The sequence below is a fragment of the Drosophila montana genome, unplaced genomic scaffold (assembly GCF_035044405.1).
Source record: "Drosophila montana isolate Dmon_TW-CO22-7 unplaced genomic scaffold, ASM3504440v1 contig_2481_1, whole genome shotgun sequence".
Lineage (NCBI taxonomy): Eukaryota > Metazoa > Arthropoda > Insecta > Diptera > Drosophilidae > Drosophila > Drosophila montana.
Window position 1 is genome coordinate 1,790,124 of NW_026997351.1, and position 18,259 is coordinate 1,808,382.

Genomic DNA, 18,259 nt, shown 5'->3' on the forward strand with positions numbered 1-18,259 from the left:
TAGTCAGTTTTTAAAACAATAAATGTGCACGCTGAAAGAATAATATGTGCAAAACACCGGCCTCATTGCACAAATTAGTTGGTTGCAGTGTGGCCATCTGACAAAAACATGACATGCGCATGCGCGCAATACTCCCCAATCTTTTTCAATGTATCGACAATAGATGGCAGCACACAAACCTAGTCAGCTAAAATATGCATGCAGAACAATAATATGACATCAGCTGTTACTGCAAAAATCATCAAGTTGCCTTTGCCATTCACACTTAGGCGCAAATTTTGTTCAACTAGGTGGCATCCTCTATTTGCATCATTTTGGCGGGGTTATGGAAGCACGTTTAGAAATAAAGCTGCTGGAACCAAATCCACTGTTTACGCGCTGGCTGGAACGCTGGCTCCACGAGGCCGAGCGTCGTAATCGCAAGTCCCAGCACAAGGTGCGGCAGGCGCTGGAGGCGTTGCGCAACTACCCGCTGCCACTCTACAGCGGGCGCGAGTGCGCCGTTCTGCGTGGATTTGGCTCAACGCTCTGTCAGCTTATCGATGATGAGCTGCGGCAGCACCAGATGCTGGCAGGCAAAGGAACGCTGCCAATGGCTGCCACTGCAACACAGTACCAGGATCAGGTTCAACAGGTGGTTAAAGTGGTGCAAAAGAAACAACAAAAACAGCAGCAACTGCTGAAGCAGCCCAAGAAATTGACAAAAAAAGCACAACTGGAGCTGGCAGCAGCTGAAGAACGGGAGCGCATCGTCCACATGAGCGCGGGCAGCTATCGCATTGTGCTGCTCGTCGACACGCAAGAGACAAGCGGCAAAAACAAGCGCATATTAGACCAAACGCGCAGCTATCTGCAGACTCTGAACGTGGAGCACGAAGTGCGCCGCCTAACCGTCGGCGACTTCCTGTGGATAGCACGCGATGCCGCCGGCAATGAGCTGGTGCTGCCCTTCATCGTGGAGCGCAAGCGCATGGACGATTTGGCCAGCAGCATACGCGATGGCCGATTTCACGAGCAGAAGCATCGCTTGGGCCAGTGCGGTCTGCCGCACATTATCTACCTGATCGAGGACTATGGCGACAATGAGCAGCTCGGTCTGCCGCTAGACTCCTTGCAGCAGGCGCTGACCAACGCGCGCGTCCAGTCCGTAAACATCCAAGTTGTACGTTCTGACAATCACTATCGCTCCATGTGCTATCTGAGAGGCGTGAGTAGCGCCTTGGAGCAGCTCTATGTGCACGCAGCCAAGTCGCTGCACAGCGTCGACAAGACGCAGCTGGAGGCACAGTCTGCCGACAGCTCCAGGAGCAAAAGTCATGTGGGTTTGCTCAAGTTTCGTGCCCTCTATGAGGATTCTGCGCGCAATGCGCAGCTAACGGTGCGCGAGGTGTTTGTGCAGCAGCTGCTCCAGCTGCACTCTCTCTCCCTCGATCGTGCCTTAGCAATTGTGGAGCGCTATGCTACGCCGCGCCAGCTGCTGGATGCCTACGGGAAGTGCCAAAACGAGGCCGAGGCACGTCTACTGCTGGCCGGTCTGTGCTGTGGTCCGCTACAGCGTCCATTGGGTAAAAAGGTGAGCCAGTGTATCCATCAGTTTTATATGAGCGAATTTTAGGGATTAGGTTTAGTAATTGTATTTAGTAGGTATTAGTTAATTGGACATATCTAAAGTTATATACACATATTTATACATTAAGATTTATGACTTGGACTAGCTTTGAAGGGAGAACAAAAATTACGAGTTGCCATAGTCGATCGATCGATCCAATCAGTTTAGATATTGCGAAAATGCCGTATGGCCAGATCCACGGGCAAATCGAAATCAAACTTGGACAGCGCATCAATAGAGCGCAGCGAGTCGCGGAATCCCGTGCATGCCACATAGCTATTCGACGTATAGTATGTATCAATAAGCTCGTTGCAGCTGAGTATCAGATTGAGCCACTCCACCAGAAGATGTGCGCTGCGAACAAGAAACATAGATGTGAATATATTTTTATATAAGTTAAACAAAAATAAGTTAAATGCTTAAGCAAGAGGGGTTCTAGGCGGGAGTGTCCGTCTGTTCCAAATTGCCTTACTTATCGATCTCCTTAAAATTTGGTTTATTTTCTATTTATTGAAACACACTTGATCTATTTTGATCTATATATTGCCTCTACAATATATCAATATATATCTATTCTGTACTATAAGCTTCAAAAGCGTTCGCTCTTGATCGATATTTATCGATTCGGAATAATTTGTTTATCATATGGCATGCGGGAGCCCAGACTAGAATCTAATCGGGAATATAAGCTTCATGGAGCGGAAGGTGCTGCATTCTGTCTGCAACTGTGCACAACTGCAATATACCCCGATTGCAAAGTCTAGAGGGTATTCAAATGTAAGATTGCGCACTCACTTAAGTCCGGCACAGATTAATGCTTTGAAATGGGCGTTGTAGCTGCGTTTGTAGGGCCGATGCATGGCCAGGATCATGCCAATGGCGCTCAGCAGGCTCTGCTTGGCCGTTACCACTTGTGCATCCACAATATCCAATTGGAAGCTTTGGGATAGCTTTCGGGCCGGAGTATTGTTGTACTCCTCGCCATGCTTTAGATTATAGTACTCGAGTATCAGCTCCCAGGCGTGCATGTCACGACCTATGCCAAGAAATTGCATCTCTGGCGCCGCGCCCGCCGCCACACGCTGTGCGCCCGGCTGCAGGCAGCGCATGAAGGGCACCATCAGGCTGGTGGCCGCCGATTCGGCCGGTATGCGCAGTCCGTGCTGGATGAGCTGCTGCAATGTGCGCGCAAAGTTCTTGCGCACCACGCTGGTCAGTTCGCGTCCGATGGTGGCTATGGAATCGCCGCGCATATGCACAATGCGTCGGCCCATAGACTTGTCCTTGTCCCAGTCATACCGATCGTAAATATCCTCATCCGAGTCAGATGAGGCGGCAGCCGCTGCGCTTGCCGCATAAGGCGCCAGCTCGTGGCCGGCGGCGTTGGCAACTGCACGCCTGCATCGCGGCGGCAAAGTGGTTAATGCCCCATTTTGTGCATTAATCGAACCGCTTGCATTGTTGGCATTGGTCGCCGCCAGCTGCTGTTGCTGGCGCAGCGCACGCTTGATATTGGCCAACTTCTGGCGATCGCAGCTTAGTGTGGCGGCCAATGCGGCTACCTCCTGGATGTCCACCTCCAGCTGTGCGCGCAGATCCCTAAAAAACAAATATCTATTAGAAAGTTCATTGATTCGATTTGTTTCTCTGTTTTTTTTTTTTTCATCATAGAATATTGTCAGTTAAATTTGATTTCAATAGCTTATCGATCTGTGCTGCCAGCTTGTCGTTGAGCGATATTGCCAGCTTTTGCAACATGGCGTTGCCACAGTCGAACGATAAATTCTAGTATATTACAATTAATCGATTAGGCATTTTCGGCGACGTTGCCACCGTGGCATGCAACAGTAACGCATTTTCGAATGATCTCGCAACTGTTCCAATTCCCATTATATATGTATTACAATATAATTGCCCATTATTGGATAGGTACTCACCCCCAGTGGTTGCCCTTGTGCGTTTTCTTCAGCGAGTTCTGCTGAAAGTGCGCTTGTCGCTTGGCGAAATGGGTTGTGGCAAACATTTGCATCAGCAGCGATGCCTTGTCAAGCAGTCCGTGCGCCTTGCTGTGCAGGCTTTCGCGTCGAGGTTCATGCTCCGTGCCGGATGCTCCGGCTGCTGCAGTCATGCGGCTGCTGCTGTTGGCTGCCGCTGCTGTTGCTGCGGATGTGGTCGCCATCACGGGCAGCTGGGCGGGGATCTGGCGGGCTGTCTGCTTGGCCGCATAGCTATTGTAGGCACCACTAAGTAGCTTTAGCTTGTCGCTGGCGCTGGTGGTGCCGCTGCCGCCGGCGGTGTCGCACTGCAGAAAGGCAATGAAACGCTCCAGATCGGTGATTTGCGTTTTGAGCTGTGCCACCAGCTGTTCCTTCATTTTGAGCGGGCCCACAAACTCGCCAATGGCATTGTCCACCTGATGGCGCAGCTGTTCGGTGCTTAGTGCGGGCAGCTGATGCTGCTCCACCTGCAAATTGAGCTTGGTGCGCAGCTCGTCCAGTATGAACTTTTGCTTCTCGAGCAGCACATGCTGCGGCAATACGCCCGGCGCACCAGAATCATACGCCAATTGCTCCAGCTCCGTTAGCTGTGACTTTAGCTGCTCGATCAGCTGGCCATCGGGTGGTGCCGTCTTCCCCTGCATTTCATCAGTGCCATTGTCGTTATTGGGCTGCGCCACCTCCGGTATGCCCTGAAAGGCGAAATCCTCTAGATCACGCAACAATTGATCTCGCTCATCTGTGGGCGCCTCAACAATTTGTCGCACGCGCAGCTGGACGTGCGCAAACTGTGAGGTCAATGCCAACAGTGAGCTGGTTAGCAGCTCCTGCTCCTCCTCAATGCTGCGCAAACGTGCCAATTCGCTGGCATTATCCGCGCCAGCTGTGACCACTGTCGCCATCGGCGGCGGCGGCGGCTTGTCCAGTGTCTGGCATCCAAGCAACTGTGGCTCATCCAGCTCGGCACAGTCGCCGCCACTCGTCATCAGCTCTGAGCTGGCGGTGTTGGCATCATCATAGTTGGCGCCCAATGGTGACCAGCGTTCGCTCAATGGCTGCGCCTCATCCTCGGCGTCCGCCTCCGGATCTGTTTCTGGATATGCTTGACTCTCAACGATTGCTTCCTTCACATTGACAACGACAATTGTTGATGCTGTTGTTGTTGTTGTTGTTGTTTGTTGCACATTGTCACAGCTGTTGCCACTGGCACTGCTGCTGCTGCTGCTGGTGCTGGTGCTGGTGCTCGCTGGCTGCTGACCTTCGGCCAGCGTGTCATTCATTTCCATATGTGTGCCACTTGCCACACTTTCACCACCCAACTGCAACTTTCGCCTCAAGATTCAATTGCGAAAAATCAATCGGTCGCTACTTCAATTCCAACAGCTGTGCAATCCTCACGCATATATGTATGTGGGCGGGTGTGGGTGGGTCTCTCGAGTGCTCAGTTATGGCCACAATATAACCAGGCGAACCAGACTGTTGGGTATTGCAGTCACGATGCGCACGCTGCGACTGCTTTTGACGCACTGACAATTTTCACACCAACATTTTCCATGGCAGAGCTTTTATCAATGGGGTTGCTTTCAGCTTTAAGCTCGACACTTTTAGGGGTTGCAAGGTGCACGTCATGTCAAAAGCTCGCCACATTTCGCTACCTTCTGGCTATCAAGCTTTTATAACACAAAACTTTGCCCACGGGTTGATTGTCTACCATCAGCTGGGCTAGTTAGTTAAAAATAGACGCTAGCTTTAAGTGTTAACTGAACTTACCCTGCCGAAAGTTTGACAATTACTAGAATCCGAACTTGCAAATTGTCGAAGCTTAGCCAAAGCTGGCTATGTGTACTCTTCTTGCTCAAGATATCAGTGCTGCTCCAACAGTGCTTCTTTGTACTGGACTTTGTTGAAACTAAGGTAAGGTTGTAAGCAAATTGTTCAAAAATCAACTTCAATTCGAGAATTGCGGAACAAATTAACAAATCAACAAACTAATAAATTGCAGCAAATTTGAAAGAACAAACATGAAATTATAAAAAATAATGTGGCACATTTTGAAAAAATCTTTGAAATTAAAACTTGAATCAAATGCCACAGTAAAAAAAAAGAACATTAATATTTCAAACAAATATTTCAAATTGTGAAAGTTGTGAAAAAAATTAACTATATAATTCAAATTTCGTTTATCTACTAGAAAAAATATTAAATAATGCAGTAAGGTGTAACCGACTGCGCAATACTCTATTCACATTGTAATTGTAAGTGTTTAAATGCATTTATTTATTATTGTAACTTGTGGAGGTGGCCATAAAAACTTAGCTTCATCTTAAGAGAAGCTCCTCAGTTAACTGCTTGCTAGTAATCTGGCTTTAGAACGTGGTATGTATGTATCAGTTGTGAGGCGTTAAAATTCGCAACAAGTTCAAGCTTCGAAAGAGTGACAAAGTGTTTCACAAAAAAGTCAGCTGTTGAGCCGGAAGGTTCTTAAATTAGCTATGTTTATTATATATATACAATAACCAGTCTATTATTGGGCTTAGATCAGTTAAGGCAAGTGTCATAATTGTCATAACAATAGTTATAGCTATTTACCTGTATCATATTTTCTACTCAAAAAGGAACCATACATTTATTGAGCTCCCTGAGCTCACTTCAATATGGTGCCCCGCTCCGAAAACTTGTTGAATAATGCTTAGTATATCGAGCATTCAGAAGCACTGTTGGAGCAGCTCTAATATCTTTTAAAAGGCAAATTGAATTTCGTTTCTTACTCTGTTTTGTAATTTAGACACGTGCAGTGAACATTTTTCTAAAAGTTTAGAATGTTGTGTCAGCAATTTAAAAGATTGCTTTGCATTTCAGCATTTTGCATAGAATTTCTGTACCATTAGCCTACTTATAAACCAGTTAGATTGTTTACGTCGGGAGTGTACGACACGAAGATGGAAAGTGCTTATGGTGTGTGCATTTGCCAAGGGCTGAGGTTAATTTCCCAAATTTGGTACTCATTGAAGATGTTTTTCGGAAAGGAAACTTAGCTTTAGCTGGTCTAAGTGGCAGCTCCAGAAGCTGAAGGCCTTATAGTCTGCGGATATCCTGAGCATATCGCCGATGGTTTTTCTTTTGCTTTGGATGGTTGAAAAGCTTAGAAACTGCTGATTAGAATCTCCTTTCACCATATTTTTCAAATATCCATTTAAAATTATGACTTAGCGAGCGCGAACAATTCACGCGACTGGGTGAAAATGGGGTTTAAAGATAGTACGTGTGAATTTAAACATTCTCATGGATAAAAAATGGGTGGAAAAGTAAATCGATGGAAAAAACATTGACTGAGCCGTGAAGTAACCGCTATTCTTAAATATTGACCAAATAAGTTTGAATACAATTACGTAAAACGCAACCGATTTTATGTTAAAACTTTATTTGTGCCCATGCATAAACTGACAGCTTTCAAGCTTGGTTCAGTGCACGGCTAAAGCTTTACGCGAGCTTTCCCAACTCTTAAATCCACCATAGCTTGGCGTAAGTGTATCCCAAAGTTGTCCCAAAGGCAAATTCCCGACATTGTTTACCCATTTTACCCAGGGAAATAATGACCTACACATTGCGAGTTTCTCCTTCAAAGAAAAAGAAGCTAAAAAAAACCCAATATTTGTGAGTGGCTGATAAGTGCAGACTTAAGATTAGGAAAGCCCAAACGCATGTACGTATGAGGTCTGAGATAACCAATGTGTCAGCTGTGTCTGGAGGCATTACATATATGATGGACATGGTCTGGTCGGCGGTTAGGTTAACTTAACTGAAATGCTTGTGTGCGGCTGCTCGTGATAAGCTGATAAGCTCGAGGCGAGTCCGAGTGGAGGGCAAACCATGACGGTCATTTTGGGGTCGTTTGGTCTGGAGACACGACGACCCACAAATTGAAGCCACACGTTTTAAATTTCGAATAGAATTCGCTTTTAGCATGTATTTTCGCTTAAAAATAGGAAAAAAACAAAATTATAATAATAATATTGAAAGTGTGACCTCGGGGCAACTGGGAATACTTGGTGTCACTTAACGTGGCGTAAAATTATGCTTGCCACCATCGACGGGCAGCAGGGCGCCGGTGGTGAAGCTGGCCTTCGAGCTGGCCAGAAACGCAACGGCCTCGGCCACTTCAAAGACATCGCCGACACGGCCCAATGGATGGGAATTGACGGCACGTTCATGCACCTTTTTATATTCCTCATCCACAATGCCAATGCGATTGTGTATATTGGTGACCACAAAACCGGGATTTACCGAATTCACACGCACACCCTGCGGCGCCAGCTCCAATGAGACAATTTTTGTAAATTGATCCAGTGCCGCCTTCGATATGCCATAGGTGAGTGAGTCAGCGAAGTGACAAATGCCAGCACAGCTGCTCACATTGACCACAGCGCCCTTCGTCTTGAGCAGATGCGGCACTGCCGCCTTGGTTAGCAGCACAATGGCGCGCAGATTCGTATTGAGTACCGTATCGAATTCATCAATGTCCAGATCGATGAGCGGACCGGTGCTCAGGATGCCAGCATTATTGACCAGGACATCGATGCGTCCGAATTGCTTCAGTGTCTGCTGTATAATCGCATCCGTATCCTTGGTAACATCAGCGACGACAGTCAGTGCCTGGATGCCCTTGTGCTGCTGCTGCAGTGTGGCGCGCGTTGCCTCCAAATTGGTCACGTTGCGTCCAACCAGCGACAGATGCGCTCTCTCACGGGCCATCACCTGTGCAATGGCCGCACCAATGCCACTGCTGGCGCCCGTCACAATCACCACCTTGTCGCTGAGGCTCATCTTCTCGACTGTGCCCGTCGTGCGCTGCCCTCCGCTCATTTATGGCTGGCTCAACTACTACCTGGCCCAGCTGTGCGCTCCCATTCCTCATGCTCGCTGATAAGATTAAACTGACGACGGCGAACGTGACGCAAATCGCTGCATTTTGTGCTCGAGTGCAACCTGTTGCGTTAATGCATGTCCCGGGTTCAGCTGATGCACACGGATTGACAGTTCTATTGGTGAACTGCTTCAATCTGTCCCAACCCCCTCCGGACCACTCAAAATACCCCTTCTATTTTTTTGCGCAAGTCAAGCGACAAGTTTTTAATTAAAAGTTTGTTGCGGCTTCTCTGAATTCAAACATTTGTGAAATCACGCTCCAAGCTGACGTCGTATCCGTCGCACATCTAGAAGCTCCTCCCGTTTCATGCAGCTGGAATCTTTGGTTTGGAGCTCGCCGCCAGACAGGGGCCTTCTAAATGCCAGCGGCCTGCTGCCAGCTCACATTAACTTAAAGCGTTTCCGTTGTCAGATAATTAACATTTCCATTTAGCTAGCGTTGCGCTGGCGAGCTGGCGGGCTGACGTCCACGAATCGGCTCATATATCACCCAAAGCAGCCAAGAGAGCGTGCTCAAGATATATGAGCAGGGAGAGAGAGCGAGAGCGAGAGCGAGAGAGAGAGACAGAGACAGACATAAAGGGAGAGAGAGTGAGACAGCTGATGACGATAACAATAGTTGCAAATTATCGCAGCACTTATTATGTGGAATGTAGAGCAAGCGGTTGGAATCTGTTGGATTTACTAAAAATATTCCATTCGTTAACTAGCCAACTACTTATCTGACCGAGACCGTTATAAATTGCAACAGTTGCTTTGAGCATCTCATAAATTTTAAAATTTTAAAAAGTTACGGAGTCATTAGGGCTACCGAGCAATGGGAATTGCGGGTTCAAATCCCACTCGAATGTAACAGTAGTGTATTTTGTTTGACTGACTGACTGATTGATTGTTGATCAATTACCTTATGTGAAATATTCCATCATCGAATTCAAATGCATTTTCCAAGGCTTTCATACTCAAAACTTTAGAGCTCCACATAAAAAATGATTAAAGACGTTTTTTAAAGATTTTTGAAACAGCTTTATGAAAATATATCGTTTTATTCTATTCTAAGGTCTGCATGAAAATATCTTGCATTTAATATTAACGGAAAATTCAGCTACCTGGCTGGCAAATTGTAGGGGAAAGTAGGGGAAAAACTGTTTAGAATTTACAGATGAAAGCTTGACCTGTGCAGACCAAATTTAATCAACTTGTTTGATAACTTCATTTTGAATAGAACTCTTCTATGCGATTCTCATAAACTAAATATTTACAGATTTTCATGCTTTGATTAGAAGTGTTAAAATAATATGCTATGCTGGCAATCAGAGAAACTGTTTTTTTGTTTCCATGTGTAAATCTATGTCTACATGCATGTATGTATGTAATATGCACATCTGCATGTATGTATGTATATATGTATGTAGGTATGTATGTATGTATGTATGTATGTATGTATGTATGTATGTATGTATGTATGTATGTATGTATGTATGTATGCATGTATGCATGTATGTATGTATGTATGTACGAATGTATGTATATTTTGTATATATATTTATGGATGTGTATACACATACGTATAGTGTATGTATGTTCCCCTTTATCAGACGCAAACCTAGTTTACTGTTCACTGACCTACTATGCGATTCTCATGACTTGTAGTAAGACTTACAGCTGTTCATGCTTTGATTATAAGCGTTACATTAAGTTGTGTTGCCAATTTAAAAAAAAATTAAAAAAAATGATATCTTTGCGAAACCGGTTCGTAGCCTTGTTTGTTTTTTGCTCAGATTAATGCCCTCTCATTCGTTGTATAAATTACAAATGTGTATTACATTGTATTCAAAAAAGCACTTAAGCTAGAGAGGGATCTAACAGATACGAGTCGAAAATGTTTTCACAAAAGCTGATTAAAATTCTTTGCTAGTCGCAGTTATCAACTCAATTACACGGCTATCGTCGTTTTTTGCCATTTCTTGAACAACGTTGGAAAACTTTCTTTTTCCTGTTTGTTTTCGTTTCACCAGTCTCCTGGCTTGCCGCCTGTTCACACTAATGTATGCGTAGCATAACAGGAATTAATAAGTGACTGCAATTAAGGAGTGTCAGGCACAAAGTTTATGGAAATTGACAAGCAGTTGCAAGATTCATTTTGTAATAAATTAAGTTTTAATAAGAGCAGGACAAAAAACAAAAAAAAAAATTTAGGAGAAAAACTCTGAAATAAGACTAAAAACTAACTATATATATAGAGCAATCCGTTAGCAAATTGATTGTGGGACATTGTGTTAATGAATATGGATATCGGGTTACTTCAGTACGGCTTTGTTTTTCACGGGCAGAAATGAGGCCAAGAGGCAGGCACCTGAAAGACAAGTGTGAGAATTAATGGAATTGGAGCAACAACAATTAACAACTTACAGAACATAAAGGCGCTGACCATGAGGAATGGCGGCAAGCAGCCCATCGACATCAATGCCGGAAAAAAGATGTTGCCCGCCAAGGAGCCCATGCGACCTACCATCATGCTCAGCGATACGATCATTGTGCTGTCGGAAGATAAATTTCTAGGTCAGAAAAGGTGGGGAAAACGAGAGGAAAGATAGCATGAGAGGGAATGAGAGAGAGAATGCGGGAGAGAGAGTGAGGACGTGAATGGGAAAGATTAAGAGAAAATAGGAAAGCGGAGAGAGGTTGAATGAGGAAGAGAGAGAAACTGAATGAGAGAGAGAGAATAAAAGAGAGAATGACACAGAGCTAGAAAGTAGCAGAGAGAGGAGGGGGAGAGAGCATTTAAGACAATGAGAAGAAGAATGGGAAAGTTAGCATGAAAGAGAATGAGAAAGAAAATGAGAAAGAAAATGAGAAAACGAATGAGAGAGAAAAAAAAATGAAAGAGATAGGATGAGAATGAGAGAGTCTCTCTATTTATTGAGAGAAAGATAGAATAAGAGAGATGGATAGAATGAGATAGAGATAGAACGAGAAAGCGAGAATGAGAGAGATAGAATGAGAGACGGAGAATGGTTAAGAACATATTAAAGTAAGAATGAAAAATCCGAGAAGGAGAGAATGAACGTGATAGAACGAGAATGAGTGAGGGATATAGAATGAGAGAGAATAGATAGAATGAGATAGAGATAGAGTGTGTAAAAGAGCATAAGAGAGACAGGGAGAATGAGGGACAGCGAGAGAGCGAGAGAATGGCGATCTTACACCTACCGCAATGAGGTGGGAAACATGCTGAGGGAGGCGCTTATAATTGATGTGGCCGAAATGCTGCCCATGCTAACAAACACAGAGGCAAGCGCCACGGTGGTCACAGATGAGCTCGACCAGTACATGCCCAGGGCACAGGAGCCGGCGGCAAAGAGACACATGGCTACAAATAAAAGTTAAATAAATAACTAGAGAAAAATCGAGATGATTTTGCTACGCACACATGATCCGCTTGAAGCCCACCAGATTGACCAGGACACCGGCCAGGGTATAGGATACCAAGCCAGCGGCGGCCACAATTAAATTGTTGGTGTAACTGGCGGCGCTTACATTGACCGTGCACACGGCCAATGGATCATCATCAAGGGCAGCTGCCGCCAGTTGTCGCTGTGTGCGATTCACGCTGTACTCAACAATGTTGCAGATGCTTGTGCCACCGGACTCCGGCTGCTGGCTGCTGGCCAGCTGCTCGTACTCGTTGATGGAGGCAAACAGCTGTGGGAGCCACAAGCGCATCGTGTTCTGGCTGCCAATTGGTTGGGATTAGCTAAGTTCATGTGAAATTGTCTGACGCTTACCCCAGGAGAACGCAAAAATTCAACAGATACACCCAAAGGGAGAGACCCAAATAGGGCTTGACAAACAGCGGTCGCAGCTGCAGTAGACCCGAATGCAGCGAACTCCTTGGCCGGCTGGCCAGCTCTGCGTCTGCTTCGGCAGCGACTTCCTTGGGCTGCGATTTATCGACAACGTCTAGCTTCGGTTCTAATTTAGCGGGCACTTCATTGGCCAGCTGTTTGATCTGCAAACAGTTGTTTAGTTTTTATTATATTTGAGGTTTTCCATTCGATTCACTCACGGGAAACGCGTCGCGCGGCTGACGTGTGTTCAAGGCATAGATGAACTTGAAGGCTTCCAGTGCCTCCTTGTTGCGTCCACGTGACATCAAAAACTTGGGACTCTCGGGAAAGAAGGGGAACAGTGCACAGCTCAAAATGCTGGGCAATGCACTGACAGCCACAAATACCTGCCAAGCATGCACTGCAAGCGGAAAATTAAAGTTCTTGTTAAATATTTAATTATATTTGGCGTAGAGAAAGCAACTCAATTGTTACTTTAAATGATTTTCTTATCATTTAGTATATAAGATAAAATCTTGTTTTTTTTTTCTTCATGTGAACCTGTTATTTATTTAACATGCGTGCTGCTGCCTTACATGAGCGTTAATATAAGTGCTGCCACCTAGAAATGCTTATCACACTGAGAATAATATTCATGACTAACAAATATAACTTTAATATGTCACTAAGTTGATTTAGTTTTTGCACATCTTTTGACAAGAAGATGACGAATATGCTGGATAAATTTGATCTCTACCCGAAATTGGCATTTACCAAATATGCTTAAACAAATAGAATGATTAGGGCTGAGAATATTTATGCTTCAAGATTTTACTTTAAAAGCCTTAAGCAAAACATTTGGTATAGAATTGTTGGGTTCGGCTTTGGTTCGACTGCCTTTTAGGCATATACATATGAGATTCGATGTTAAAAGTAGCTAAAAATGGCTGAATAAGCTATATGAACACAATTTGGCAATAAGCATGTCATTGAGATGCTTAAAAATAGCTGAAACAGTTTGCAATTTTAGCTGCTAAGTCAACATAAGCTAGAAATTTTAGCTTTTATTCAATCTTGAGATAACTTATTTTCAAATAGGTTATAAATTTGTTATGAATGTTTATTATGCTACCGCTTTATGGGATTTGTAAAGTGTGTAAACAAACCACTTGCTAACCCAACCAAAACAAGCAGCTGTAGCTATATCAGCTGTTTGGGTTATGTACGTCCAGTTATATCAGATAAAAGTGGCTGCTATCAGTAGCATTATCAGATAGTATGTAAGTACATACAACTATACTGTGTGCAACTAGCTTAGCTGACAAAACAAGGTGAAATGCCCTCAACGGATATTCGTCAAGGGCAGGCATGGGGGGGTTAAATTTACTTACATGACAGGCCCAAAATGTTAATATCCCAGGATTGGGGCAATATGCCCATGGCCAGGCCGGGCAAGCTGAGCGTTGCTATCGAAAACATAATGCCAACTGCCATCATAATCCGCTGACGATATTGTCGTCCATGCAGCTCCGTTAAATAGGTCATCAGCACCGCAAAGGGTCCGCTCATACTAGGAGGATGTACATCAAAGTACATCGTATTTGGGGCGTATTTAGTTAATTGGCACTTACATGAAGCCGCCCAAATACTTGAAGATCATTAGCTGCACCACATTCTGGCTGATGGCACCGCCCAGCACACAAATCGTATCCGCCAAATAGCCATAGACGAGCAGCTTTTTGCGTCCCTTCGTATCGGCCACATAGCCCCAAAAGATGGCCGATGATATCATGCCCGCATATGTGATCGCATTCAGTACACCCTTATCGATGAGACTCAAATGCAGATCACATTCGGCACTGGGCAGTATATACGACATGGTCGATGTTTCATAAACTGTGCCCATGGCAGCCGGCACGGCCACCAGGAGCAGCAATATATTGAACATGCCAAAGCCGGCCGCATCGATGGCTGTCTCAAAGTCCGCTGGTTGATCTGTTGCTTTTGTGGGGGGTGTGTCTGCGGATGATTTAACACTTTCCTGCTCTTCCTCTGGCTTGGTCATTTTGTTTGCTGTTGTTGTTGTTGTTATTGTTGTTGAGATTGCTGTTGTTATTGTTGTTGCCACTGGCAGGCCTCCAAGCTGTCCTCCAGTTTGGCTTATACCGTGTGCTCTCGCAGTCGTTGGCCTACTAAACGTCTACGTCGCAGTTACGCCGTATCTTGTAGATGCGTTCATCTTAAATCCGTCCAAGTGCGAAAGTTTACATAGCGCCTACTTTTGTTTAACCAGTGCTCGTGGCCCCCAACGTCTCCCCGCTTCAGCGACCATCTTGATGGACGGGTAAGCTAAGCAAAGCTAAGATCACGCCTGTTCACACGGCCGGGTCTGGCACGATCACGGCACTGATTGTACGGCCATCATAAATCCGATGACGACATGGTTGTTTTGGCGCCACATTTTGATTGAGGGGAGTGTCCACAATTGGCAACGCACCTGGCAACCCAACAGAGAGCTGACGAATTCTCTGCGTAAATAAACGCTAAGCGGACTAATTTGCCATGATTACATGCCGGTTCCCAGGGCAATTGAAACCATTTGGGATTAGTCATGGACATGGCATTACTGAATGGATGCGGCACCTGTGTGTGGCGTGTGCTCGTGTTTGTTTCGATTAGCTGCTTTACAGTGGGCCAAATGCGCCCAATACTGGGCATAATTAAGTAGTTATGCTGAAGAGGGAGAAGCTAAAAATTCAGCTAAAATATACCATAAAATTTGGCGTCTCATGTGAGAAGCGATGACAGAAGTGAATGCTAAAAATTGGAAAAGTTCTCGAAAGCCATATGAGAAGCTAGAAATTGAAAAAAAAAAAAAGTAACTCTCGACGCGTGTCCAGAGCGAAAAATGATGAGAGTGTGAGAAAAAAAAATGCTAAACATTTTCTCAAACGCTTTCTTATGCAACTGCCTGACATGTGTCCAAAGTGAGAAGCGTTGAAGGGAGCGCAAAAAGTGCTGTAAATGTTTTCCATGTGAGAGGCGAAGCGAGAAACGAGCAAAATAAAAATAGAAAGAACAAAAAAAAAAATGGAATTCCTGTCGCATGAATTTGGTATCTTTTGTGCTTTTGAGTTGATTATATTTCTGCAGGTGTCTAAAAATTTGATTTGATTGCGACACTTTTCGCCTTGCAACTTCACAGTGAGTCGGTTCGGTGCCAAAGAGTCGCGAATAATTTAATGCAAATCAGACAGGGTTCTATTAAAGGCTGCCGCTCCTTTCAAATGGGCTTAAAGGCAGACACAGGCACACAATGCCCAATCCTGTGTGTGTGTGTGAATATTGTCACAGGATTGTTGTTATCTAGTGGGCTGGTAATTGTTATAATTTCAAGCGCTTTTATTCCTAATCTGCCCAAAAGTGGCTGGGATTAGTGATGGAGCCGCATAATTTGCCTGCTGCCGCATGCGCCACAGCTTTGTGCTTGCCGCACTGTGGCACTGTGGCACCCTGGCAACCGAGGGGCAACTACATTTACGTCATTTAATATGGCTTAAATGTGTATCATTCAATGGGTTAGTTTGAATATAAAATGGCTTTCAATATTCTGGCTTGAATACCGATGTGTTGCAATCAAAATTCCAAACACTCGACAAAATGTTGTTGCATATGCGTTAGAATTTTATTTATTTTGTTGACAAGCCACCAATTAAATGCATATTATAAAAAAGAGGAATGCTTTAATCGGGTTTGAACGAGTAGCAAATACCCAGCTTTAAATTGTCGCCATACTGATTTCATTGCCCGAGCGTTGGTAGAAATTAGAGGGTTTATATGTATATCTGACAATCAAATGAGTACATCTACTAAAAATTTAGCCCAAAAAAGAAATTTGTGTTTTGGGAAAGTGTTAAAGTCCTCAAAGGGCGATATATTTGTATACTTGACGAGCATCTAAATAGATTGATATTTCTCTTTATGCTCGACATATGCCGTTTGAGCCAATCTCCATGGCTACAGGTTATATAAAAAGTCATATTCGATTTTTTTTATGAGTGGAGCACACAAACATTTATACTCGAATAACAAATAGACAAAACAACATTTATTTAGTTAATTGATAGCTAACGACGGTTTTATTTGCTTAATGTACTGAGTTAGTAGTTGCTGTATATATATATATAAATTTATTTTTTTCTTATTTTCTTTGTGCTTCTCATCTAAAATGCGTCTTAACTAGTTTTGGTTGTCGCTGTTGCTGGTTGGGCGTTGTTTGGTCTGGCCAAAAGCCAGCCATAAAATATATGACGTAGCTAAATCTTAAATGAAATTTTTCCACGCTTCAAATTTGTAAAATTTCATCAGCATCAGCAAAAATCTAGCGCCTTCCGTTATCAAAGTCAAACAGAGCACGAATGAATGGCTAACTTTCGCGCGCCGAAAATTAACTACTCTTCTTTGGTCAAAGTTTCTTGAAAACAAAAATTCTTTTCCTTATAAAATCTGATTATACGAGGGATTCTGTCTATGGAGCCATATGATATGGTAATCCGATGTTGTTAAGATCCTGCTGATATCTAAGCAGATTGAAAAACTCATAAATACCAGCTTGTATCAAGCTATGTATCTTGAAAAACAAAAGAGTTTTTCATACAAGAACATAATTTAAATCGATATTTTCTATAAAAGAGATCGAGCTATTTCAAAGTTTCATGACTGAATGAATAGTTGCCGTACGGACATATCTTTATAGACTTATTTTCTGATCAGGAATATATATGCATTGCGGAGACGTTCCCTTCTACGCGTTACACATTTCACGGGCAATGTTTTATACACTTTAGAAGGGTATAACGAGCTACTGCAGAGGTAGAGACAGTGGCTAAAAGCAATATATATAGATATACATATATAGTAGTTATATAGGGATACATAGACAGTGGTGGCGTTGCTTCTTGGAAACTTTTGGCAAGCCGAAAAGTGTCAAGTTGTGGACGGAGACGAGGGGTGAGGGGTTAGCGCTAAAAGGCGTGGAATGCGCGAGCACTTCTGAAGGCGTTGGCCAGTTAACGGCTTTGGCATTTTGGACAGCATCGCAACTTGGCAACAAATTGGACTTTTGTTTGTGTTTGCTAAAAGGCTTAATTTGTTGTGCTACGGGCCCCACGCAGCGCAAACATTATGAAAGAGGCTAAAACCCAAACCAACCACTCGAGACTGCACGCACCTAAGCCAAGCATGGAAGCAGGTTTGTGCCATCTTAGGATGCAAACCAGGCAAAAGTGCTTCAAATAACTTGTCGCCACCACGGCTAGCTAAATATGCTTGAGGTACATATATGTGTGCGTGCGTGTGTGTGTGTGTGCGTGTGAGTGTGTGTGTGTGTGTGCGTGCGTGTGTGTGTCTAGCAAAGTATGTGCTGCTCGCCTAAATCAAGCTTAAACAATTTCAACTATTTGAATTGCCGAGCAGGCACTCTAATGTGCCACAAACGCACACACACACACGCACACGCACACATTGACAGTGGGTGGAGTGAAATGGTGAAATGGTGGGCTGGTGACTCGCACATGCCACTCGGCTAACGACGTGCCAAAGTAAATGTCAAACTAATGCCAACAACCAAAGTGCCACCACAATGCGGCCACCAAATGGAGCTGGAACGGAAGTCAATGCAGGACACAATCAGGTGCAGCATGGAGCATGGAATGATGGGAGTGCAGGCAGCTGGGCGGTCAGCTGCTAGTCAGCCGTCAACGGCCAGCAATGGCCCCTCATTGACGTTTAAGGTTGATTTATGCATTGGGCTGTGCCGTGGGCAGAGTATTGAGGCGACGGAAGCCGTCAAGTTAAACGCCGTTTATTGCACTTAGCTGCTCAGCGGATCGGGGCAAAAA

At 44.4% G+C, this 18,259-nt stretch overlaps 4 protein-coding genes and 2 long non-coding RNA genes across 8 annotated transcripts in view; 2 read left to right on the plus strand and 4 right to left on the minus strand.

Moving 5' to 3' along the window:
• The first annotated feature begins 31 nt into the window (after nucleotides 1-31).
• mus81 (mus81 structure-specific endonuclease subunit) lies at nucleotides 32-1,696 on the plus strand. The gene has a single exon (XM_064682610.1). The coding sequence runs from the start codon at nucleotides 326-328 to the stop codon at nucleotides 1,613-1,615; it is 1,290 nt and encodes a 429-aa protein (XP_064538680.1). The 5' UTR covers nucleotides 32-325; the 3' UTR covers nucleotides 1,616-1,696.
• LOC135428542 (RUN domain-containing protein 1) lies at nucleotides 1,619-4,895 on the minus strand. The gene is made up of 3 exons (XM_064682609.1): nucleotides 3,547-4,895; nucleotides 2,405-3,208; nucleotides 1,619-1,963 (listed from the first exon to the last, which is right to left on the minus strand). Exons 1-3 carry the CDS (start codon nucleotides 4,890-4,892, stop codon nucleotides 1,774-1,776), a joined length of 2,340 nt encoding a protein of 779 aa, XP_064538679.1. The 5' UTR covers nucleotides 4,893-4,895; the 3' UTR covers nucleotides 1,619-1,773.
• Nucleotides 4,896-4,906: 11 nt separating this feature from the next.
• On the minus strand, nucleotides 4,907-6,437 carry LOC135428548 (uncharacterized). 3 transcript variants are annotated; one of them, XR_010436269.1, is made up of 3 exons: nucleotides 6,196-6,437; nucleotides 5,377-5,515; nucleotides 4,907-5,323 (listed from the first exon to the last, which is right to left on the minus strand). It is a non-coding gene; the product is annotated as an uncharacterized LOC135428548 (long non-coding RNA). The 3 variants fall into 3 exon arrangements; XR_010436268.1 differs by having other exon boundaries at nucleotides 4,907-5,313; nucleotides 6,231-6,427; XR_010436267.1 differs by having other exon boundaries at nucleotides 4,907-5,313; nucleotides 6,196-6,422.
• Nucleotides 5,720-18,259, plus strand: part of LOC135428549 (uncharacterized) — an 86,732-nt gene continuing 74,192 nt past the window's right edge. Inside the window, exon 1 of the long non-coding RNA XR_010436270.1 lies at nucleotides 5,720-5,861. This is a non-coding gene — a long non-coding RNA (uncharacterized LOC135428549). The remainder of the gene's footprint in view (nucleotides 5,862-18,259) is intronic.
• Nucleotides 7,540-8,461, minus strand: LOC135428399 (3-oxoacyl-[acyl-carrier-protein] reductase FabG). The gene has a single exon (XM_064682368.1). It carries the CDS (start codon nucleotides 8,428-8,430, stop codon nucleotides 7,663-7,665), a length of 768 nt encoding a protein of 255 aa, XP_064538438.1. The 5' UTR covers nucleotides 8,431-8,461; the 3' UTR covers nucleotides 7,540-7,662.
• LOC135428400 (synaptic vesicle glycoprotein 2C) lies at nucleotides 10,616-14,560 on the minus strand. The gene is made up of 8 exons (XM_064682369.1): nucleotides 13,991-14,560; nucleotides 13,751-13,929; nucleotides 12,599-12,780; nucleotides 12,318-12,541; nucleotides 11,961-12,265; nucleotides 11,743-11,902; nucleotides 10,942-11,069; nucleotides 10,616-10,885 (listed from the first exon to the last, which is right to left on the minus strand). Exons 1-8 carry the CDS (start codon nucleotides 14,422-14,424, stop codon nucleotides 10,830-10,832), a joined length of 1,668 nt encoding a protein of 555 aa, XP_064538439.1. The 5' UTR covers nucleotides 14,425-14,560; the 3' UTR covers nucleotides 10,616-10,829.